This window comes from Aquila chrysaetos, chromosome 2 (assembly GCF_900496995.4).
Source record: "Aquila chrysaetos chrysaetos chromosome 2, bAquChr1.4, whole genome shotgun sequence".
NCBI classification, from domain to species: Eukaryota; Metazoa; Chordata; class Aves; order Accipitriformes; family Accipitridae; genus Aquila; species Aquila chrysaetos.
The window spans coordinates 43,238,422-43,264,076 of record NC_044005.1 but is presented as its reverse complement, the minus strand read 5'-3'; the positions used below and the strand labels follow the sequence as shown (position 1 = coordinate 43,264,076).

Here is a 25,655-nt window from a genome sequence, read left to right as displayed (position 1 = left end):
CATTCACTAACCCAAGCTGATAGGGATAGGAGGAGAGGAGTCTTTGACCAGTTAATAGAAGACAATTTTGCAATTTCTGTCTGATGATAGTGGTTTGTGGTGAATGGGGAAGTGTAATAAAGGATAAGCATTAAAATTTCCTTCATTTCTCTTTATCTGTTCAGACTGGACATTCTCCTGTGGCCACTGAATCACTGGGCTGTTAAACTGGTGGTGAGCCTAGCCCTGAACTGTTGGGCAGGTAGGATAGAGCTATGTGTCTAGGTAACAGTCTGCACCACCTTAGCAAATAAGATGAAGTGCATGCTCAGCTTCCTTCCCAAGTGCCTGGAGTTCACTCAGGGCAGATTAGCTTCTTGAAGTTATTTCCTGGCTTGTTGCCAGAACACAGTCTCTCTTGATGTTATGCAGAAACTACACCTGATTTAAATGGATTGGCACTTGTCATAGTACATTTGAATTTGAGGTCATACACAGTTCACAAATCACACGTTTGTGCCTTAACAAATTGTGCTTATGTTTTAGACTGAACCTATTTATTGGTCTCTGTATAGAGAAGTGTGGATGTGTTTGGGTTTCAAATATTCCCAAATATTCATCCTGTTTGGAACTGGTAATTCTGTGCCCTACCTAATAGGACGTTGGGCTCATTTCTTCATCTGAAGAGTGTTGTCTTTCTAGATGTCCCTTTCTCATGACTGGTAATGTCAATCAGTGACCTGTGACAAGTGGAGAATAAATGGAGGATGGGCAGAGGATTCTCAAATTGCCAAACTGTGGCATAAGAAGTTTCCAAAGACTTAAACTGGAGTTGTTTTGGAGGTTAAGAAAGATTTCTTTCCTTCTGCCACACCATCTGCGAAAGTGAGTTTGATTTACCACAAAATTGTTCTGGGTGATGGACAGCCTGGATAAATCTCAAATGTCTGGGCTCTGAAAGTGAGTCAACTTTCCTATAGTGAGGAATGTTCCATTTACTTCTTGGATAATAAGATTTCAGTTTCCAGCAAGACTGATATTCTGGCAGAACCCTGGTAGGGGCAGAACCTCTTTGGTTCAGTTTTCCTGTGTTCGGTAGGGACAGGTGGCAGAGCTCCATCCTGTTAGAGAACCAGTGTCTTTCAGAGCAGAGCACAAGCTGCGAAGGTAGAGATAATGGCCATGTTTAATGCCTGCTATCAAAGGTAGACATTTCAGTATCTCTTAAAACAGAAAACGTTGATTCTTATTAAAATAAAATCTTTCAGTCAACAGTATTGGCTTTTACAACATCTCTGTGGGAAAAGTGAAGGAAACCCTTGTGATAGCGCAGCCATCTAATTCCTTGGCTATTTTGGCTTTTGGCCTGGGAATGACATAAAGGTTGTAGGTATTTCGCTTGATCAGAAACAAGATGCTAACGTTGATACCTGCGGAATAGTCAGCAGACTGTGACTCTTGATGCTGTTTGCAGAAAGGCAAGCAATGCTTTCACTTCTTTGCACTTTATTTTCCTCTGATTTGGAGAGGGACTGCTCCTGGAATTATGAGTAGAATCCAACTGTGGAGTGGGACATGGGATTCTGTGCTCCTAGTAATTCAGTCTCATAATGACCATCCATTTCTCTTTCCTTCACTTCTTCCTTTAGTCCAGACACAGTGAATATCCAGCAAGCTTACCAAGTATCCGAAAGGGTAGTGAAGCCAAATGATGTATGCATCTCACTGAATGGTGAGGCATGACAGAGGAGAAAACAGAGGAACCTGAGGCTTCTGTCTTGCAGCGTCGTTTCTGCTTATTGCATTAAGTGTTTCTCATGACCCTGGAGGTTTAGCCCAGCCCATCTTGAGTGTGGTACAAACAGGAAACGAAAACCTTGCAGTCAGAGGATACACCTGCCAAGTGCTGGTTGAGCAGCTGTGGCCCTCACCCATGGTTGAGCGCAAAACCGGAAGCATCAAGGGCTAAGTACGGGCTGAGCACCGTTTCTTCTCAAAGGTTTGGAGGCTGGATGGTGAAAGAGAGGGAGGGAGAGATGAAGGTGTAGTCACAGTTTGCCTGGCAGGTCTGATGAGAGGTGCTGATCAGGAAGTTGCCCCTGTAGCATGCAAACTGCCGTTCTTTAGGAGCGTGTGTTCTCCCGTGCTGTTTGATCATCAGTCTTACAGCTCCAGCTGGCACTCGTACACCATAGGAGGATCAACTGTGTGACAAAGCAGTGAGTGTTAGTTCCCCTGGGGACTGAAGCAGATACAAGGATGGTCAAGGCTCCCAAGGCGTCTGGCACGTGGAGATTTCTCAGTGATTTCCTTGATCAGGGACATGGTTACACTGTTTGTATACCTTGAGTGACAGCTGACAGCATTTGAAGTAACACAGCTGCCCTGGCAGAAGGCCAGTTGCGGTGATTTGGCCAAATTATCGGTTGATGTTGGTTGGCATAGCGCCTCTGACAGCCTGAAGAATGATGCTGTTGCATATCAGGTCAGGGCACAGACTTTTTAAAGCCTATGCTCAAATCTCCAGACTCTGGGCTGGGCTACCCATTGATGTAAGTTATCATAGAGCAACATTTCGATTCTGGCCCTACATAGCTTTTTTGCTAGTCATGAACAATCACTACTGTGCGGACTAGTGTTTGTGTGCATCAGGAACCTGTTTACTGCCCAGAGAAGATGAAATGTGGTAATAATGGGGCTAAGTCAGTTGCTATAAGAGCCTCATCCTATCTTGGGAGCTGAATCAAGTGTTGTACTCGGAAACTTAGTTCTAAAGGTTTGTGTGAGAGTTTGCTCACATACTCCTGTTGGAGCTTGCTTGGGGAGCATTCTTCTTGTTGACTTGCTCTTTCACCTCCCACCCATTGAGATCTTTGTCTCAATTTGTGATTCATGTCTGATTCAGCCAAGTGGGTAGTAGACTTGGCAGCAAGAATCTCCTTAGTTTGAGGATTCCAGAAACCTTTAATAAGGGGCAAAAGCACAGAAACTGGCTGCTGAAAATATAAAGTAAGTGCCTTACGTGACAAATTCAGAGATTTTTTTATTTGGGGCATTTTTGTTTTAGCGATAGGCAAATCTTGCACCTTTCTTACCTACACAGAGCCTTTGTTGATATTTAAGTTATATTTCTCCCAACAAATAAGGGAAAAATGACACATATGTCTCACTTTCTCCATTGCAGTACAATGCCTTTTTAGGTCTTCTAAGTTTCTTCAAATACTGAATGATCCCAAGCCTAGGAGTTGTTATATTCTGGACAACTTTAAAAAAAAAAAAAAAAAAAAAAAAAAAAAAGGAAAAAGTCATGGAATTTTGATTGACTGCAATGAAAAGCTTTTACTACCTGCTTTACATATTTTAAAAGTGTGCATGTGTGTATATATATACACATCTGTATATACTAGAAGAAAAACCAAGGATAATTATAATTTGCTTATACTGGGCATTAAAATGTCCTTTGTTCCAGGATCTGGATCTGACCAAGTCAACTGCTTGCTTCTTTCAGAACTGCAAAGACAACTACACTAAGCCTCAAACTGAAAGAACTCAAAACCAGAATCCCTCAGTAGGCAAATTCTGTGACTGTAACCGGAAAGATGTTGCTCAGCAACTCTCACTATCTTTAAAAATTTTTTTTTTATATATAACATCACTTAAATCCCCAGATCTCTCCACAAGATGAAACCATGTAGTTGGCTGTCCCAGAGCTGCAATCCCTTGAAAAAGTGAAATACCTAGTAACCATTGAAGCTGGCTGCTGTGAAGCTGCACCCGTGCAAAACTCATTGATTTGGGGGAAATAACACTGATAACCTGTCTTGGTAGAATACTGTGATTCTGACAAAGCAATAGATTCTTTGTTAAAGTGTTTGTGATTTATTTTTTTAATAGGTTGTAATTATACTACTTTAGTTATTGATTACATTCACACAGAAAGAGAAACATATCTAATTACAAGGTAATTAAATTAGGCTAGTAATTGTCTTGGTTGTGGTCCACTCAGAATGATTTCTTATGGAAGTTTTTTGTGGTAATGGCAGGTAGTGGCTGCATTGAGACAGACGAAAGCAAAGTTTTGTTCAGGCTAGGCTTAGTTCATTAAAATAATATGGTTAGTAGCTTTGGACCTACATTTAAATTGTTTGTGCAGGTCCAATATGTCAGGTCAAAGCCAATTCAAATGAAGTGACAAACAATACTGAAAATGGAGAACAAATCTGAATGTTAATTTCATTTTCCAAATTGAATTAAATAATTGAGTAAAGTGGCATAAAGAGTTAAGAAAACAAACTAGCTTTCAAGCTAATTTATTTCAGTTTTAAAAAACTAAGGTAAATAAAACAGCCAAAGATTTTGTAGATAAAATTAACTCCTAGGGTTTTAAAAACATTTTATTGAGTTAAGTAAATGTATATACTATAAAAAGTAAAACTGAAACAATAATAAAACTGTAAAACATACCCAGAGTTTAGAAGGAACAAATATTGACAGAGAGCTATTTGCAGGACTAGACCCTACCACCTGCTCACACTGATACTTACGACAGCTCTGTGAATAATCTTACGGACCTCATGAGGATTTGTTGTATCATTCAAAGAGTAATATGGGTGCTAGTGCGTGACCCAGAAAGGAAGAAGGAAGAGAAGGGGGGGGGGGGGGGGGGGCAGAAATCACAGCAGAAAGGTGAGCTGCTGGAGAATGACTAATACTGTGCATGGATAAGTCATAGCTGATACCCAGCTTAGTAATGCTTAGTGTTAGCTTAGGGCCTGCTTGCAGAAGGCAGTTCCAGCTAATGGTCTGATGGGTTCCCAGGTGTTAGTTTTTCAGTCACTATTGTTTGGTTACTGTGTCCTGACAGAGGCCAACACCCATCACCTTCTCACACACTTGCTCATTTGCACTGCGTTGGTTGAGATGGCCAGGCAAGGTATTGCTCAGTGCTTTTGTGTTTTGGGCACGTGGCTCTTCCAGAATTATTTTGAAACACATGTAGTAACTTTTTGATAATTATAGTTTTCTGTACTCCTTGCAAGTCCCTGTGGAGGAACCTTGTTCCTTCTAGGAGTTAGTGAGACGCTGAGCAGGCAGAGGCAACCAGCATTACAGATCAGATTTCAGCCCCCATGTCCCAGAGTGGCAGAATTTAGCCTAAATGATGTAAAGACTTTAAGAGAACAGTAGATTATGATGACTGACAATTAAGTAGTCTTTCTTAAAGCCTTTTAGGAAAAAAAAATTACAAAGAAATTTCTCACTATCCTTTTGTTTCTTGCTGTCATAATAGCTCTCTGTAGGCTTGCGTAGGCTTTGTACTAGTGCACAAAAAAAGACAACAGGATCTTGGATAAAGCAGCTGCTGAAACTTTCCTGGAAAAAGGATTCAAGGGTCATCATTTTACTATAGTCTAGCAGAATTTCCATGAAAATTTACCAGCTCAGGCAAGAAACTACTCCTCCACTCTGCTGCTGATGGAAGAATGAACAGTTTTTTAGGGACCCAGTTGATTTATGTTATGTTTCAGTGGACTTTTGTTCTTTAATGCACTATAGTTTCAAGTAACATGCTAGGTTTATTAAAACTGATGGGTTTTTTTTTTCTGAAGAAAAGGTTTTTCTTATTTCACCTGTCCCTCAATACTTACTAGTTTAGATGTGATTGGTGTTTTTAATTATTGTAATTGCTTCACTTCAGCCTCAATTCTGCAAATTCCTGTGTATGTTACCTGTTTGTCAGTGCTTGCCTGAGGGTAGTAACATGTCTTTAAGGTGTTCACAGAACCAAATCTTTCTTTTCATTTTACCCTTAAATAAGGGAGATATTGTACTTATTTTTCTACAGAACAGCAGAGGAAGGTTCAGGTCCCTATCCCCCGTTTCCCTATAGCAGTCAGAGTGGCTTTCCTGTCCCTGAGGGATTCAGCATATGCTCAGAGAGATATTTCAGTTGTTCTATACTGCCTGCAAAACAACAACAGCAACCAAAAAAACCCCACGCCATTCGGGGAGTCTGCACTAATCTGTTCAGTGAGCTTGGCTATTAGCATGTTACAGCCCTTGTCCTGAAATGGTGGAAGGGTTTCAGAAAAACCTGGTAGCTCCTGGGGATTAATTCTTGGGGACAGTGAGACCTGAGCTAAAACCCCTCAAAATAGATGAAATGCCTCCCAGTGAGTTTAGTGGGTTTTCTTCAGCCAAGTCCTACTGGTGTATTTGAGGGATCATCGTGGCTGTGCTTTGCATACTAGTGAAGTATGAAGTTGTGCTCTCATCATAAGAAAAGGCCTGGAGAAAGCTGTGCTTACATGAACCAGTGGCTCTCAGTTGCTGCTTGTCTTTGCTGTTTCTTAATGGATAGATATGATGGCAACAGCTACCTTTATCCAGGGTTGAGTAGGTTGGGAATACCTCATCTGGCCAGCATCTTGTCTGCATATGCCAGTGCTAACACAAAGCAAGTCTGCCACATCTGCTGCCTGGATGTGTGCTGCTCTTCAGTGCTGTGCTTCCAATTGAGAAGAGTGATTCAAAAGAGTAATCCAGATAACACAAATCAATGTCAGATACCAAGCCACAATCCTTTGTATGCATTGCGGCTGCATTGCAGGCATCAGTTCTCCCATTCTCTTCCCCTGAATTTTTGTTTGTTTGCTACCAGGGACACAATTCCAGTGGCACAGCCCATCACACAGGCTGACCCATTGGCAGGAAACTAGCTTTTCCCCCCTTGAGCATCTCACACCTTTTATCTCTTAGGAAGATATATATATAGTGTGTCAGTTACAGTTCACACTGAGTAACTTACATGCTGGATCTAAGAATGTTAATATTTCTCACGTTTGCCTATTGGCCCTTTTGGAATGGTTTCCTTTTTCCTGTTGGAAAACTCTTGAGTATATTGATCTCAAGAAGCATATAAACCAACATTGGTGATGTCAAGGGCATCTGATTCAGGCAATCCTGATACAGAGATATCTGAGTTTTCCCTGCATATATGTGAATAGCATACACTGGCTGGGAATCTAGAAGAAATGAGGGCTTGGAGAAACCCAGGCAGAGCAAAAGATCAAGGAAGACTGAGCAGCAATCTAGAACAAACAGGGACTGAGGGAGATATGGACTGCAAATACAGATGGGCAGTGGTAGCAGTCCTCTGCCATTGCAGCATAAAGCAGTGATTTGAAAAGCACATAATACCATTGCTAACAAAGGGGAAGAGATCTTGCTTTAGAAATAGAAGTGAGAAAGATTCCTCCTACAGCAGGCACACAAAGTTTTCATCATCCCACTCACACCACTGCTCCAACAGCATGCAGCCCTGTTTGCCTCCTGGCAATTTGCATCCGGGGTTGAGTGAGCTGGGAGACTGGAAGTTGCGGTAGAGGAAGATGCAACTGCTGAACCCCTGCTGGTGGCAGCACACCCCATGGGACGGGTCTGGAAGCAATTCTTTCCCTCTGGCTGGAGCCTCATGCTTGCCCTGTCTTGCGGGGGGAAAGATTTGAGAGGAGATTATTTAAAATTAAAAAAAAAAAAAAAAAAAAGTCTGCGTCTGCTTGTTGGATGAGTAGTTTAAACATATTCATTCAAGGGAGCTGTAACCTAAGCAGCCAAAGTCCACTTGAGCTGGGGCTGAATTTGGCCCATTGTCTCTTCTTCACACCCACAATACAAATAAAACCTGCAGCTTCTTAGGGCTAGCTGGGAGGCAGGAAAACCACTGGAGTGTGGTGTTGCATTGACAGTTGATGTGCATTCCTTGAAAACCTGTGCTTCTTATCACTTCTGGATATAGCAGTATGACAAGTTGTTGGGAGACAGGATGCAGTTTGTTAGGAGTGGGACGTAATGAGAGTATAGGATCTTTAGGAGAGAGTTATGGAGCAATGCTGACTTCTGATTAAGGGATGGGGAAAAAGCAGTGGTACCCTGAAAATTGGGCTGGAATCTTCAAAAACTAAATCTTTGGCAGGAGTTAACATTCAAAGGGATCATTTTAATTTAGAATGGTGTTTACTTTCAACTGTTCTTTAAATAACTTGGGGCTGTGTCCCTCTGGAGTAGAAGCAGCAGAGTAGACTAAAGGGCTTCTGCTATCAGTTAAATCTGGCAAATAGACTATACAAATGTAATTTATCTTTGCTACTTGAATAAGAATATTTACATTGCACTTTCCTGCAGAAGGAGGCTAGGGACATTTATAAGTGGTGTACAAGAGTGTCTCATCCTCACTAAACAGCAGCCAGCTCTGTGATAGAGCCAAGTCACTGTTTAGCACTGCAGGGTTGCAGTTTGGAACAACTTAAGGCAAATAATATAGAATATCAAAGGGTCATTTAAACCTGTAGAAGGTAGTTATGAAACTGGAGTTTAGCTAGAGTTAGTAACATCTGTGGAGTTGCAGTAAGTGCAACTGAGTCTTCATGAGTCTCAAACATCCAGGATTTTCTTTGGATGCTTCCTCTCACTGTCACAGGATGTTTTCAAAAGTGTTACTGCTGCATGGGGGCACTTCTATCAGACTAAGAGTGACTTCATTTCAGTTTGAACTGCGTTCAAAACCAAAGTTAGTTAAATAGGAAGCAGCAATCTTATTTCAGAGTAAGTATGCTCATATGGTGATTATATTGTTATGACAGCAGCATAACTTAAAACTTTCTTGTGAAGACAAATCCTTAAAAGAAAGATCGCTTGCATCTGTGAGTTCACGTATCCTCTTGATACATTCTAAGATAGCTGCAGGGTTTTGCCCTCACACAGTGGCCAACATTGCTAGAGGATACCTTGTAAGAAACGTGATATAAGTGAACAAGTTTGGGGAAGCGTGGCCAGGTCAGTGTGATCTGGAGAGCTACGTTTTGCCTGTGTATCATTGCCTGCAATTTCACTTTTTGTATTTTTCACTTCTGTAGCAGTATAGTGTACAAGACAATAAAAATTGGGTATCCTAAGCACCTAAATCGTCAGATCAGTATTCCTGCTAGAGAAGATGTGGTGGTTTTGAAGGTGGATTTTTCAGGTGTTGAGCATGACCTAAATTCATTTTCAGTGAAATCAATGCCTCCCATTGATTTTGGTGAATCCCAGTTAGGCCATTGATAAGCACTTCTGTAAAGGCAGCCTAATCCCCAACTATACTTGATCTCAGCAAAAAAGCCTCAGCACTACGTTGTGCGTGAATATTATGTAGCTCCATTTTTTTCTCCAGCAGGGTATCATGTTCCAGTGACAGAAGAGATGGGCCTGCTGTCCTTGTTTGTAAAGCACTTTGGGATCCCTCAGAGTGTAACATGAACGCCAGTGGGCTGTGGTTCTCTCCCACCTGGGTTTCAGTTCCAGAGCACAAGACTTTTTTTCACTTTCTACTTTTTTTTTTTTTTTTCCTTTCTGCCTTTTCAACAGAGCACTCAGCTGCTGTTTGTGAGCAGCTGTTCTGTTTCCCTATCTGCCTGCAGGGGTACCCAGACAGCTGCACTGTGGGGCAGCCAAAGGTGGCCAGAGCAATGCCCAGCTTTGTTAAAAAGTAACAAGATTGGGAAAGAGGGGAGGGAGCAGGAAAATCCATGACCTGGAGTAGACTCTACAGCACACTGTCAATGGGCACTGAGGGACCTGAGTGACCTCCGTGTCTAACTAGAGATCCATTTTCTATGCATCTGTCACAGTAAGACTCACCTGTTGACTCGGAGAAAGCAGTTAATCATGGGGTGATGATGAAGGAAGTATTGATGACAGTGGCAAACAGCTTATGTTCATGTCTCACGGAAACTGAAATGTGCATAAGTGTGCGTTCAGCATCCGCTGTCCGCATACTGCATGACTCAGACACGGAGAGAGTCAGGTGTGGCTAAGAACAGGCCTGTGACGTGCAGTATGATTTTTTTTTTTAATTTTTTTTTTTATTTCTTGCAGGCGGCTATCTTGTGGATGGTAGGGCATTATATTTAAATATTTGTCCGTTCTTGGTTTTATGTGCATATTTTTCCAACGATGATCATAACATCTGTTTTGTGGTTCCACCTTTGAGCGCTTACAAATTAGTGAGGAACAATTCAATGTGTATGAAGCTATGTGGTACGTTTGTGGCATGTCAGGATTTCAGCTTTTGCCCAACTTAAATATTTCTTTTCTTTGTGTTCCAGAAAAAGGCGTGGCATACAATTAAAACCATGGTTAACTTGCCAGTCATCAGCCCCTTCAAGAAACGCTACTCATGGGTGCAGCTGGCTGGGCATACAGGTGAGATGGATATCTTCAATGTGTTTGTCTCTTGAGTCGGAATGGCAGCAGCAAGGGAGACAGTGTTTCAGTGTTTCTCTATTTCCTTCTTTCACGTAAAAAGGAAGCAGGCAGTATCACATAAATCTGTGAACTAGAACATCTTTCTTTCTGTTGTGGTGGGGATAGGGAAGGGGAAGCGATATACCTGAATGATGAGATGAGCAAAGAAGCAATGGTCAGACTGTGGGGAAGGGCCAGGCTCCTGATGCATCCTTGTAAGGTGATATATGTAAAATGTGTGTTAGAGGGAAAGAAGAGGGACTGGGGAGTTGAAGCCCTAGTCTATCTGTTGCTGTTGGTTGTGGTATGGGATCATCTTTCTTGACTGAGTAGCCAATGTGTGTTAGTTCCCTAGAGGGAAGGGTTACTGCCTGTACCTGTATGCGCCTCAGCCCTGGCAAGGACAGTGTTTCAAATACCAGCCCCAAACCCCTCATCTGGATGTAAGCGCTTGGGTGGAAAACAAATCTGGTGAAAATTGACTTGCTGACGAGGTGTTTGCATTGCGAGTCCATCATTGTTCACTGTATGAGTGCAAGGAACAGCTCAGTCAGCTGGTTCTAGTTTTGTGTCTGTAGAAGTTGGTAAGTGTGCTCCTGATGTAGGCTTTGTTTCATTGGTAAGGCAAAAAAAACAACAAAGAGAAGTCATCAAGTTTGCTTCTCTCGTGCTTCATTTAATTCCTATGCAGTCCTTGTTCCTAAAGCGCTAGTGCGGGGTTTATTAGTACACATGTGGGCAGGCACCTACGCTGCATCGTGCTTTAATGCAGTACCTGAACCACCTCTTTATATGCTAATGCACTAATATGGTGCACTTTAAAGCTGTACAGAGAAATGTATTTAGTCCTAGAAATGGAGTAGCTGCGTTTTGCACAGTGGTATTGGTGGGGCTGACTTGTATCATGCAGAATGCCAAGATGACCCAGTCTTATTGCAGTTTTTATCACAGTGTGTATGGGGTTGGCTTGATCTGTGTGGAGTGATGCACTGGTCATGTAATCATAACCCTTCTGGAGGCTTGTGTACTAGGGTGGAAGAGGAGGGTTAAGAGGTTACTAGAAGTTGATTAGGAGAGATATTGCTCCAGTTTGCTTCAGATAGTTTTCTGTGGTTGCATTTAGTCCATACTTTTTGCAGCTGTTCTTCTCTGATATGACAATTTCTTTCTAATCTAAAACCTGGGTCATCACCACCTTTGCCCTTGTGCTGAGGCAGTGCCGGTTCTAGGATTTGTCAGAGAAGAACCAGTTTGCAATGGCTGAAGGATTCTGCTGTGGTAGAAGTTGAGTGCTAACCCCAGGATTAATGAGGCTCCTACTTTGGCACCTATTTTATGTCACGTAGACTAAAGGGTACCTCAGAATGAAAGGTGTACTTTCCTCAGATGTTATTGGCATGTTGCAGGATAGGAGAGCATCTGGACAGGAGATTCTAGACAGCTGGAGTCTAATTACTGCCAATCTTGGTCTGTGCAGGCTGTTATTTGTACTGGATACTATTCAGACACAGGGTTGTAAAAAACCAATTGCACTACAGGCTGTACCTGCAGATTAGCAGGGCTCCGGAGGAGAGGCAGTACCTGGAGGTACAGGCATGCGCAGTCACAGCGTGTGTGTGTATGTGTGTGTAGAAAGGGCAGTGCTTGGCTTCTGGCCTGTTCATGGCTGTTTAACGATCACTGATTGACCGTTCCGTCTCGGTATGTACACGCTCAGCAGGTATACCCTATGTGAGGATTAAGGACAAAGCCAACACTGGCAGTGTTACGCAGCTTTAAAATAGCCTGTCAGAGGATTAATGAATTCTGGCGTGTGGCTTCTTCCTGTGCATTTTAGTAAGTACAGTAGTGTTTTAATATCCTAACAAAGAGTTTAGCATGGAAAAAAAAAAAGATGGCCTGGAGCAGCTGCACTCCTTAAAGCTGTAAATTCTGACATGGGAATGTATCCAAACGGACTTTCACTGCCAACGGCTGTGTTTGTCCTGGGTATTTTATTTTTTATGAAAGGCATGTTATCTTTTCTGTTCAGGAGAAATCGTTAACTGGTGTCATGAGGCCGAGGTAGATGAAGCTGGAGTGGTGGGGGATGGTGTTTTTCTTTTTTGCAGGTCAGTCTTGTCAGCATGTGTTTGGTTTTCTTTTTTAGGGAGTTTCAAGGCAGCTGATAGTGGGAAGATTCTCAAACGCTTCTCAGAGAATGAAAAGGAGTGTTTTGAGAGATTGATGAAAGACCCACTACGCTCCTGTGTCCCTTGCTTCCATGGTGTGGTGGAGAGAGATGGCGAGAGCTACATTCAGCTGGATGACTTGCTTACTGATTTTGAAGGGCCTTGTGTGATGGACTGCAAGATGGGGATCAGGTGGGGTACATGAAAGAGAAAGTGCTTTCTAACCCAAATGCATTTGAAAGAAGGGGGGATGTGATCTGTCTGGAGGAGTTTGGTAATGTTTTTGGAGCCTTGGGATTCAGTCCAGACAACCTGGTGTTGGTATGGCAGTCGTCTTGGACAACCTGAGGAGAGTATGTCCCACTGTAGCCTGATTGTACATGGACTCTGGAAGCTAACTGATCTATAGCCTCAAAAACTATCCACATTGAGAAATTTTCAGGGGCAATTTAAGACAAAGTTTCTCTGCAGTGGCCTGATAATACGTGGGAAAAAAAATTACATGATTCATTCACTGCCAGTTCATTTAATCTTTGTGTATGCAGTGATTCAAAAAAACCTCACAAAGAGTAAAATTCCCATCTCCAAATGCAAATGACTGAATAGCAGTGTGAAAGCCCATTTCCAACACTTGAATGAGTCTTCACTGATATTGATCTTTTCTGTAAAGAAAAAAGTTGACCATCTGCTCAGGACTGACCTGTGTTTTTCCCTACTCTGACGTCTCCATGATGCTATCACCTTGTTCTCCAGATTCTCACTTTCTTTTCCTCTTCTTGTCTGTGATTAAGAGGAAAACCTCAAAAATGTTATCTAAGCATAACAAATAGATAAGGAATCTGTTGAGAGCCTGGAGTAACAGTACAGAGAGGTATGAACTGTCGTAGTAATCTTTTGGCTGCCAGCTCAGATTCTCAGAAGTTACTGTCATAAATGAGTTATTCAACTTACAGGACTGCAGACATGCCTTTTCAAATAGATGCAAAACCTTAAATGAATTGTCAGCTAAATCAGAGTAGAAATGTATAGCATTGGTATGCCCGGAAGAAAGAGGAGAAGGATTTGCATCAGTACATATTTTATTCAAAGTAGGTGACATTCTGGTAATGAGTGACAGCATCTCGTAAACACCAGCCTGGTTTATTATGCTGTGATGAAGAAAGTATATTGCAGGCACCTGACAAAGTGCAAGCTTTAGGAGTCCAGTGGAATGTAGAGAACATGCATAGTGCCTTTCTAATGGTTACCAGATTAACAGGTTGAGTGATAACAGCAAAACGTGGAAGGTTGTCACCCTTCACCTTCCTGTTCTTAGTTAACCTCTTCTGGTTTGGAACTGCTGAGATAATCTGCTTTACTCTTTAATTTTTACTATATGAAGAATGATTCTGTCTTTCACTGCGATGCATTAAGTAAAACCTTAATTGCGTTCTGAGGCCTAAAAAAAAATCGCACATGGCTCACGTTATGTTTTTTTTGAGGAGAGAGAAGACAGTAAGACTTCAGCAGCCCTATTTGCTTCTGATTTCATTGTAAGTGATCTCTCCTAACTGTTCTCTTAAAATACAGTTCTATTTCATGACACAGTAGGAGTTCAGCTTTCTCCCATTCTGTAAGCAGGACATAACAATAACATATAACAGTAAGTTAAGGTATGGTTAGAACAAGAAGCGAATGACACAATTCCCGATTCCTGCGGCTGTTTCGCTAAATATGCCTGCACAGTCATTAGTCTGTGTTCTTTAGTTTCCCCATAAGCAAAACTGGGGTAATGATAACACTCACTTTCCTGGTTGACATTTCTTGAGGCCAGTTTATAAGTTGTAAAAAGAAATGTTTGGGGAGTCCTTATAGTTTTGTTGGGATGTGACGTTTTTGCAGGACGTACCTGGAGGAAGAGTTGACTAAGGCCCGTGAGAAACCAAAGCTGCGTAAGGACATGTACAAGAAAATGATTGAAGTGGATCCTCTTGCTCCCACAGCTGAAGAGAATGCCCAGCATGCTGTCACCAAACCCCGATACATGCAGTGGAGGGAAACCATCAGCTCTAGTGCCAACCTGGGCTTCAGGATTGAAGGGATTAAGGTAATAGTTTCACTTCTGCCTGTTCTTGGAGACCAAGCTTTGTTTGATTTTTGATTAATCAAAAAGCTAGTGCACAGCAGTAGCCAGGTTTTCCAAAGGTTTATGTGAAAATGCACTAACTGAAACCAGAGAGTTCAGTGTATTGTGTTTTTAAAGCATCCATTGTAATTGTAATAGAGTAGTGTCAATGAAATTAAGCATCAAATGCACATCAGCCATACTTGGTTCAACCACAGAGACATTGCAGGAAGGACTCAAGCAGGTGCACAGTGTACATAGAATGAAAATGAGACTGTTATAAGGAAGAATTCAGAGCTGAAGAAATAACTGCCTCTCCCCATGCAATTACTTCTTTTTTATCCAGGAACTATACATATTTATTCCAATCACAGTAAAGTGGTTTTGTTCCAGTTATGTTTATTTGCAAGGCATGTTAAAAGTATTAGCTTAGATATTCTTGGGATTGAGGAAACCCCTTTTCCTTTTAAATACATGGCAATATCCAGTATAGATGGAGCTGGAATAAAGCCAAAACAACCAAAAATAAAATTTCTCTGTCAACAAAGTCTATCTGCTGTTCTCAATCGATAAGTCTGTGCCCCTAAACCATTCCTAGGATACTACCTTACAGCCAGAGAAGAACCTTGGCAATTTTCTTTCATACCCATTAATTCTTTATATTTGTTGTGCCCCATGGCGATGTCAGATACCTACCCAGAAGCCCATTAGGCCCTACTCTCAGAATATCAGCCACCTGACTCGGTTACTTAAATGTTAACGCTTGCTGGAATCCAGAAGTGTGCTTTCTGCTTGCATAGGCCTGTCACAGCTAGCCTTGAACTAGTCCACTTGGCTTTAGATAGTGGTGTACCTGTAGCAGCACAGAGCATGGTGAGAGCTGCCCAAACCCACCCATACCCTGGATGAGTATTTGTTACTTGAAGCCCATGACGGGACAGCTATGAAGAAGTTAGTGCGGGTTACCCTGTGTGATTTCGGGATGTTCCCAGACCATATATGTTTAATTTAGGTATGTTAGGACATTGTAAATTATAATCGGGATTAGTTTTGCTTCTGTTTCATAGTTCAAGCACATAGGAAGAAGGAAGGGGTAAAAGAGGGTGACGCTGACGAGCAGAGGCTCTTTAAACACCCCTTTTTTCTCTGCTTCCCTGTGTTGTCTTCTCCCTTCCTCATTCACAGATTCTCCTGCTGTGATACAGGAACTAGGGCTTCCAGCTCATGCTGTGCTGGCCCCCTGTACGCTGTGCCACCCACTCCTGGCTGTTAGACACAGGCATCCTCACGCAGGAGCTGTCTGGGTGGTAGATGATCTGGCTCCCATCCAGCCAAGACACTTCCCGTCTTGCCCTTTAGCCATCTAATGATGTTGTCAAGATATCTGTTTTATTCCTATACCACTTAGGTCTTTGGATGCCCTGTGTAATAGAATCAGAAACTCAGATGATCTTGAGACCTTTTACATATGTTTTTGGAAAGATAGTTGGTCAGGGTAGAAGACGTACAGATTTATGTTGAGTCATGGAGAGTGACTGAGCTAAGGGAGCACAGGGAAGCTCCAGAAAAACCTCCTGGCTTTTTCTTTGTGGTTTGGTTGGTTATCAGAGGTGGGTAGGAGCAGTATGGCACACAGACTGCATGATGTTTCCCTCTGTTGAGATAATGCTGTTAACTGTGCAAAATGGGACACAAATACTTAATCCTTGATGAAGCACAGGAAATGCTGTGGAGTACTGCAGTATGTTACCTTTTCCTTTATCTCCATGTGCTGTTATGAGGGATGTAGGTGTCATTCTCTTATTTTTTTTACATGAAGAAATGGTGACAAAGTATGTTGTTCAAGCAATACAGCTAGTCAGTACTCCCTACACTGTTTCACTATAGCTGAACTGTACATCCAGTTCTGTGTATTTGCAGAAAAGCAAAGCCATGCTGCAGAGATCCCACTTTTGAGAGGAGAGCCTATAAGGATCAGTGGTGCCAGCTAGTGGTTGATGAGAAAAGGGGGGGGTTCTCCCTGAGTGCACTGATAACTCCTGGAGTTAGCCGAGCAGATATGTTGGGTTTGGTCATTCAGAAATATTCCTGCCCTGTGGCTGCTGGAGTAGGAAGCAGAAGCAAAGAAAGTGAAATCATAGAAGCCATTCTGTGAAGTGGCTGCCAGTAAATGAGATCTGATTCACCATATGCACTCCTTCTTCGTCAGTGGGGTACCTTTTCTCTTTAGGTTGATCCATCTCTTCCTTGCTTTGCTTCCATATCTCTGAAATCAAGTCAGGTTCATTTTTGGGATTTGTCACTCTTCCTCTTATCAAAAATAGTTTGAACTGTTGGGATTCCTTACAGCTGGCACCTGACACTCAGTCTCTTGTGCCTGTCAGATTCAGAATGCAGGTTTCCTCTCTGGAAGGGGCTGTCTAAAGGCTAGGCATCACAAACATTGTCTCTACAGCACCTAAGCTAATAGTTTTGCAAAGCAGAGATGCATGGGGCTGAGAATCAGGAGTTCTGGCTTCCCATTCTGTACTGAATCTCTCTGCAGTTTGGGAAGTTACTTCTTCCTTTGGTACCATTCCTTTAGCTGTATATCAGGGATAGCCATTTTCCCAGGAGGACATATTTGATTCATAAATCTTTGTGAATCCATTTAGGTCACAACCTTAACCCAGAGCCCTCTAAGGGAAGTCTGCAGAGGAATCTGAGCAAGACCACACAGGTTAAGATAGGTAGCACTATTTTATGGAGCTCCCAAACCTGCTAGCTGTGTCGCTGTCACATCTCATGAGAAGTGCTGCAAGTGGCCCGCTAGCTGCACTGTGCAATGGACTGCTCTGCTGTGCAGGAATGTATGTGGAGGCCTTGACAAGGGTACGACTTCAAGGAGCGAGTCAGGCAAGCGCCTCCTGGGGAACAGGCACATGCAGAGTTGTTGCAGAGACCTGGGATAGAATATGAGGGATGGTGTCATTCAAAATCTGGACGTTGTTTACAGCAAGTAAAGACAGGCAGCAGTTACGCTTCCTGCCAACCACTGCAAAGGAAAAAAATCATAAAAGTGTTTGTAAACAACAGGGAAGCAAGCAACTGGTCTTTCCAGACAAAAAAGGATGAAAAGGGTACACAGAGCAGCTATTCCAGACTTTGTTCTGGGATTTGGGGCATGGGGAGAAACTATTTTTAGAACAACCTTACTCCAGTGAAGAGGTACGAGGCATCAGACTAAGTTCCAAATTTCTATGTGCTGTTGAGTATTATCACACATCAGATCAGATGGCTCCTAACTTTCACTGCCTACCTGCTGAACTTCTCTTGCATAACTTACACATCTCATCGGGCTGACATGCCACACTTGTATCTGGCCCACAGCCTTGGAATAAAATTCTGTTTATTCTGCTGCTAGAAAGTCTGGTAGGTGGGAGGCTGTTCTGCATGGCTTTGCCATTCAGTCAGTTCATTCTCTTGCATGATAAATCTGGAAATTTAGCATTATCGGATTTTTTTTTTGTGTGTATATACTAGGAGCGGAATTCTGCTGTGGAGTAAATAGTGTTTCACCTGCTGAGACTGGAGCTGAATTTACCCAGTTTTGGTGCAGTGACTTCTAACACGTAGGAGGGAACACATTTTGATGACCTGTTGATTTACTCTTGTAATGGAAATGAGGGATTTCATTGGACTGATACAATGGAGAGGAATACAGTTTGGTAATCCTGCAGGCTTTTAGTGGATACAGGCTACCAACTGCAATAATTGCTGTATTTTACGTGCATGTCCTGAAAGCTTGTATTTGTGTCTCTTGAAGCAACAGGGATGTTCTTGGAGAAATGCATATTCATATAGTCTATGTTGACAGATACCTCTGATTCATGCACTGTTCTTACTTACTTGTAGCTCCACAAGCACAAACTGGTCACTATTAGCACGTAAAAAGACTAGCTTTTTCAGTAGCAGGATGCTTCTGTCCTAAGCCTTACTGCTAGAACAAAAATACTCTGAATTTCTCCAGGACCCCGGTGGATATAAGCATGACTGCACTGTCCTTTGCCAAAATTCACACACCTGCTTTGTCAGTGCCAGGATTTGTGTCACTGCTAGCATTGCAAATCCCGAGTTGTTCTTGTCTGCAACTAGCTTTCCGTTCTGTGACTTCTGGGTCACATTAATGTGCAAAGGTATATTGGGAACTGAGTCTTAACCACAATTCTTTGATTTCCCCACTGAAAAACAACAACAAATAAAAACCAAACAAAAAGAGCTAGTAAAATTGGGTTTGAAAATGTCCCCTTACACTCCCAGCCAGGGTTTGACTACACCAAGCTAGATGAGAGAACAACCAAAGAGGTCACTGTGGTTTGCCCCATTGAACTTTTGCTAGTACTGCTGTGTGAGAAAACCCTCCTGCAAGCTGGTAATATCATGAGTTGTGTTTTTACTAACTGCACTCAACGGGAAAGGAAGTGCCATTTAAAGTTATCCAATCAGCTTTTGTATCTTTTCTCCTCCACTTCTTGCTTGGTTCATCTACTCTCTTCCTGTGCAGCGACTCACTTTCATCTGGTTAGCAAGAGCTGAGCTGTTGATGGTTCAAGAGGGTTGACTGATGAGGGGAATGATATGTGTGTCATATAATGGTCTCTGTGCGTTTTTGTGCAGAAGGCAGATGGAACATGTAACACAAACTTCAAAACTACGAAGACACAGGAGCAAGTTCTACAGGTTTTTGTGGAATTCATTGAGGGCAACACAACTATTCTGGTGAGTCTGAACTCTTCAGGTTCACTGATCTTTGACCCAATGAACTTGCTTCAGGGCCATGCAGCAGATGGAGTGGACATGGGGACTCGCTGGGCTGTGAGAAGTAGTTGGCTGAGACCAGTTCTGTCAGCTCTTGCCATGAGTTCACCCCGAGTTCCTCATGCTAGCAAAATGTCAGTCAGGCTGATTTATGGCTTGTCATCAGCTTCGACCATGGGTGTTAGATGCATCAGAGGGATGATGATGTCTAAGCAAGTATTGTGTTGGCAGGAAAACGTGTGATTTGGGAATTCAGTCTGGAGAGGATAAAACCAGAGCATGGGGGCAGGAAGTGAGATCGGTGGCTGGCTGTGCTCCGATGTGTGAGACTTGCCTCAAAGAGCAATTCCTGTATGCTGCTTCACAGGTAGCACAGCAGGCATATGGTAGATGGCATAACGTGTCTCTTGTCTTTGGAACTTCAAAGGATGCCATAGTGTTTTGCTGCAGTGTAGAAGCTCTTATGAAGGCAGATTAGCCCTCCAGGAGGAGCATGGGAGCATGCCTGGTAACACAGGGCAGCATTAAAAATGTATACTAAAGCTTTATGCATTAGGCCTTGATTTTTTTTTTTTTTTTTTTAATCTCTCCACCTGCCCTGTCCTGCCCTGGCTGGAGCTCCTTGTCTCTCTAACACAATTTCATTCTCTTTTCACTGTGGAGGACTGAAAGATTTTTAATTGCTTGAAATTTTTTTCTCTTTATTAAAAAGAAAAAAAAAAAAGGGATGCAGAAAGTCTCACTGCATCCAAAGCAAGACAGAGAAGTATGCTTGGTGTAACACAGGCAGCAGAGGAACTCCAGTCTGTTCATTCCCTATGAAAGCCTGTTGAAGTGTATTTTCAGATTGACTTTCAAATGATGAACCTGTTGTTTTGAAGGACTTCTAGCCTAAAATTAACATCCTCTCTTCATTACATTGACTCTTGTAAACATAGTATCTTCATTCATTCTTTACTTAAATGTTTATGGGTTGTTTTTTTTTTTCCTCTTCCTCCAGAAAAAATACCTCAGGCGTCTGCAGGAAATTCATATCATTCTTGAGTCCTCAGACTTCTTCAAGCGACATGAGGTGAGCAGTGAGTGTAATGCTGTGGAGGTGCATTGCTGCTTTGTTTGGCAATTCAGATGTACCTCGGAATAGCCTGCTGTATTAGTAGAAAGGAGTTTGCGGTAGAAGAAAACTAATATATGTTAACAACACAGATACCACAAACCCTCCACCACAACGATACAGAAAACTAAACCAGTTGAGGAATAATAAATCTTCTTCCCATCTTTGTAACATCCCAGCACTTAACAGCTCTGGGCCACTGCAGGGAATGGTTTATTACTACCAGTTTCCTGTGGTTTCTCTAATCTTGGTGTGTTCCAGTGGGAATCTTTTCAGAGGAATGGTAATGTGGAAGCTTGCATTTGGTACAGTAGCATTCAGTTATAGTTTGACAATGAAGGTTTTATTAGTTATACTGGATTTACATTGAAACACTGTATAATTCTGCTCTGTATGTTCTCCTTGTATGCTTTGCTGTGGAGAAGGCATCACTAGCATTGTAAGTTCTGCTTGTTACAGCTCAAGATTTTGAGATCAGGCTTTTTTTTTTTTTCTCCTTGTTGAATTCCTCTTGTTGCTAGAAGCATTTTTGTTAATCATGGGTCATGGTCTTTCTTTGAAAGTAGTCACTGGCTTTTGCTGGATTGCTCAAATTGAGATCTCCTGCCAAGTGAGCTGGAGAACTGCTTTTCTTCCCTTTGTTTACTGGGTCCCTTTTCCCATCTACTTACCTATTTATACTTTACTGATTGGTATGGTTATGCAAATGGGGCATGTAAATTGTCAGTGTATAAGTGCAGGCCAAAAGTCTGTTGGGTCACAGGTGAGAAGGTTATTAGAGGAAGTCATCTTCTTAGTGGGAAATGTTAAGTGATGGGGAGAGCTTAAGATGTGTTTTTAACCACATCATCTCAATCTGTCTTCCAGGTTGTTGGAAGTTCACTACTTTTTGTACATGATGGCAGTGGGAATGCCAATGTCTGGCTGATCGATTTTGGAAAGACCACTCTTCTCCCTGATGGGCAGACACTGGATCACAGGATCCCCTGGCAAGAAGGCAACAGGGAGGATGGGTACTTGTTGGGGTTGGACAATTTGATTGGCATCTTGGAAAGCATCACTGAAAGATGAGTTGAGATTGGCACAAAACTTGCAGGGCTTCTCTGTAACTTTCTGCTCTACTGGGATCACTCAGAAAGAAACCTTTAACTCCCTCCAAACTCCTGAGGTCATCAGTGCAGAGGGAGCTGCATCCAGAACCCAGCAGTTAGTGATCAAAATGACTTTGCATCAGCCCTCTATGAACCTAAATAACTCCAGATTGGTCTGTATTGCACCAGCCTAACTTCAGACTGGTCCTCAGAGAATGAAGATCTCCATACTCAGGAATCACACCAGCATGAGTCAAGAGGTCTACATGGTAAACCAAAATGATTTTCATTTCTGGCAAACAGATGGGACTCCAGATTACCTCTTAGTGAACCAGAGCAAGTGCTTGGGGATTCAGGGTAGGAATAACAATTTTTCAGGGAACTGCGTAGTTTTGAAACCAGCAAGAGTGGTTTTTTTCTCCCCTAATTCCAAGTCTCCTTGCTCCTATGTACACCGTATGTTGGACCAACAACTTCTGCTGCATTGTGTTACAGTGTGCACAAGGTGGAAATGGGTGATAATCACAAGAAACCTGGAGCAAAGGGAGACAGCGATTTGTAGTGGCTGGATGTGGTAACTGCTGTTGACCATTCTTCCTCTTCCCTAGCCTCGATTCACTTCTGTCCAAGAACAGCCTTTGTTTTTTATGTAGCCTCTCAGGAGATTACAAATACTCTAGGGAGAGAATAGCAGCCTATTGTCTCCAAAAACATTTGACTTTCAGACTGGGTGGGCTGTTGGAAAAGTGCCTAGCTTGGCAAGTTTGGCCTCTTGCAGCTGAACTGCAGTTCTGAAAATCAGTAATGACTCTTTTGCACGTGGACCAGGGAACTAAGGGTTTTTTCCAAGGTTTGTTTATTTTTGAAGATAAAACCCCTATACACGTGCACACACACGCACGCACTAGTAGCCAGCAACCACTGTGATCTCTTAAGGTCATGGTTTGACTGTCTCCTAATGCATGTGACTTCTTAGCCATGTTCCTGTTCCCAAATACAATGCTGCCACTTAAGTGTGTAGACTGGTGCAGCAATCAGGAAGGTAATGTTTCTCCATTCACAGCACTACACTAATGATGAGATAATTCCCAGGCATCCTTCCTCCACGGTATCAGCTGTTAACTCAGGGCAGTTTGGGGGAAGGAATGTCACTATATCGCATCCCTGAGTCCCCATCTGGAATCACAGGGCCACCTGTGGTTCATTCTTCTTTTGCCGTGGCCCAGGCACAGCCACAGAAAATTCACAGTGCTTTGGTGAAAACCAAGAAAGACTGATGTGATTTCTTGTAATAACTTCACATACCTTCTCTGTTGGTTGCCTCTAGTCACTTGAACAGTTCTTTAAATACTAGCAGTATAAATACTATCAGTATTCACATGTTCACTAGCATTCCAGGTTTTAACATTAATAATGTGATGATGCAGTTTTCAAAATGAGGACAAGACTTATATTACTATTTGATTGTTAATCCCCCTTTCAACATCTAAAGCCAGTAATGCACATTGATCAGAAATTGCTGTCTTTTTCCTGGTGTCCTGTGCTCAGGAGAGATTCTGAGAACTTTAGGATATATGAAGGTGACTCCATGCTTTGGGAAACTGCTATTTCAATAATAATCATGATCATGAGCCAAAAAAGACTGTAGAGTCTGGATCTGGAATGAAATCTAGCTATAACAATTGTAATTAGAATTGGAGAGCCTAAAATAATTTCTTAAAGGAGTTCCTTTAGATAACACACTACTGTACTAAGAGATCAGTCAGATTTAATGAGTTTTTCATCATCTCTAAACAAAACAGCAGTATTAAAAATTCAAGCTTAGTTGTTACCTAAAAGATGACATAGAGTGGGTATTCTGTAGGAAGTAATGACACTTGGAAACATTTCATCCTAAAACAGAAGTTGTTTGAAACTGGTAATTATTTTTGCAGTTCCGACTTCTGTGGCCTCCCAGAGTCCCTCTCAGTTTTATTTTCATGATTGATAGTATGTTAATGAGTTTTCCACTTGGATGTTTCAGAGAGTTTACACCTTTTTTTTTAAGTGACAGCAAGCCTTCAATAGAGTGCACAGATATTATCATTCCAGATGCCTCCTAACTTTTGAACTGTTATGAGATGACAAATTAATCTGTGGTAAATTCCATACAATTTAAAAAAAAAAAAAAAAAAGTCTTCCTTCTTTCCTGCAGCCAGCAGGTAAGCCGTTGGTTAGCAGTGCTTAAGGAGAATAGGAAGTAAATAGGTCTCACAGGGGAGGACTTTAATAACAATACCTTTTCTATGAGACTGCAATTGCAAGCAGTCCTACTATAATAAAAAAAATAAAATTAGAAAAGTTAGAAATGAGACTGTTAAGGTGATTGAAGATTAATTAGGCAAACTACTAATGAATTCTGAGTTAAATTTCTTTCTTGTGTTACCACATATGTGAATCTTTTGCACTTCTTTTCTAGAGGGGACATTTAGAAGGTAAAAGTTGATGCTCAAATGTCAGGTGAGAATTTGAGACAAACTTCTGGAATGACTGTCCACTTCCGAAGGGGAACTAGAAGCAATGTGGTACCAGTAGCTTCAAAAAAAACCAACAACTGCTGCTAGCACCTGGATGTTTTGCAGTATGTGGTCTTGGGGGGGGGGAAACAGAGAATAATCTATTCCTCTGCAGTAGTTGAAAAGGTCAGGGGAAAAAAAGAAAACCTCTGCTATAGCAGACCTTGGTCTGCAAACTCATTCTACGTGATAAATAGTTCTAGCAAGTTAGTTTTGAAATGGCCCTTTGGCTTGCTAAGGGCTTAGAAGGGAAGAAACCACAATTGGCTGCTGCTGTTCTGGGGAAGGAGAAAAGGAGGCAGCTTTTCATTGGCAACCAGCAAGTGTAGGACTGCAATGGAGCCTGTCTGTGTATGCTCACTTGCTAGTGTGAGGAAGCAGTATTGCTGCCTTTCACGATGGAGTAAGTTGCCTTGAATAAGCTTATATTTACTAGAGAGTCAACATGATGCCTTTGCACAGGCATGTAACATAGATGAGTTGATGCATGATAACCAAGGTACTTGTTCACATACAAGTCCAGAATGTAGTTCTTTAACGCCCCTGCTGAGATACTGCCTCACTCCGGAGACACCAAGAGCACACGTGTTTCCACAGCATGGTAAGATATGCTGGCCCAGAGGCACTTTGGTGCTGAACAGCTAACCTCTGACTTGGGCACCAGGGTCTTTAGACTCACTAGTTAGATGGAGCAATGCTTACTGCTGTAGCTGCTGCATTCCTGTGTGAATCTAGCGGTAGGACTTCTCTCCCTCAACTTTGTCAGTGACTTGGTTTTTTTTGGCCTTGGACAACTAGCCTAGGCCTCAAGTTTTTTCCCACTTTGCAGATGGGAGTAGTACCTACTTACCTCACAGGAATGGTGTGAGGCTGTCCTTCGTTATTGCTTGCAAGATGCTGTGAGATTCTTTGGAGGAAGGTGCAATATAGAAAGAAATGCACAAGGAAAGAGATACATCGGCTAAATTTAAAAATGATGAGTGTTGGGGCTCCACAAAGGTATAAATTTGGATGAAATTTAACCAAAGTGGTAAAAATCAAATCCCTCTTAATTTTACACAGGGGGGGGAATTCACTTAACATCTGATCCAGTTCCTGTTATAGGGAAAGATTTCAATGGGAGTTGGACCAAACCCTTAAGTATCTCAGAGGGCTCTTGCTATTTTTTTTTTTTTAAATTGGTGGTGTTATTATTTGTTATTCTTAAGGTACTGAGATCAAATGGCCTGTATCATCCACATGCATCCGTTCTGAACACTACAATGCAATGCTGACCATGGTCACGTTTGACATTGACTGTACTGGTTGAGTGTGTGTTACTTTGAAGTGTGTATGCTACTAAATAAATGAGACTGAAGGAAAAAACACATCCACTGTGATTTGGTCACAGGACAGTAATATCTTTTCTCCAAGAATTTCCTTAGAGAATGGACAAAACCTATGTATTTCTTGTGCTTTTAGTCTTTAGCATCTAACATTTCCTAAACCAAAACCAGTTCCAAGACATCTAGAAGCTAACATTGGAGCTTGGTTCCAAAACCCATTAGGTACGTTTGCTTT

At 42.0% G+C, this 25,655-nt stretch overlaps 1 protein-coding gene across 2 annotated transcripts in view; it reads left to right on the top strand.

Moving 5' to 3' along the window:
• ITPKA (inositol-trisphosphate 3-kinase A) overlaps positions 1 to 25,462 on the top strand; it is a 40,620-nt gene extending 15,158 nt beyond the window's left edge. Inside the window, exons 2-7 of one of the 2 annotated variants that reach the window (XM_030037934.2) lie at positions 10,125 to 10,221; positions 12,413 to 12,626; positions 14,316 to 14,520; positions 19,195 to 19,296; positions 20,336 to 20,407; positions 21,317 to 25,462. In XM_030037934.2, the coding sequence (XP_029893794.1) occupies positions 10,125 to 10,221; positions 12,413 to 12,626; positions 14,316 to 14,520; positions 19,195 to 19,296; positions 20,336 to 20,407; positions 21,317 to 21,520 (894 nt within the window). In that variant the 3' untranslated portion in view covers positions 21,521 to 25,462. The remainder of the gene's footprint in view (positions 1 to 10,124; positions 10,222 to 12,412; positions 12,627 to 14,315; positions 14,521 to 19,194; positions 19,297 to 20,335; positions 20,408 to 21,316) is intronic. The other variant, XM_030037939.2, reaches the window with a different exon arrangement.
• Positions 25,463 to 25,655: the final 193 nt, after the last annotated feature.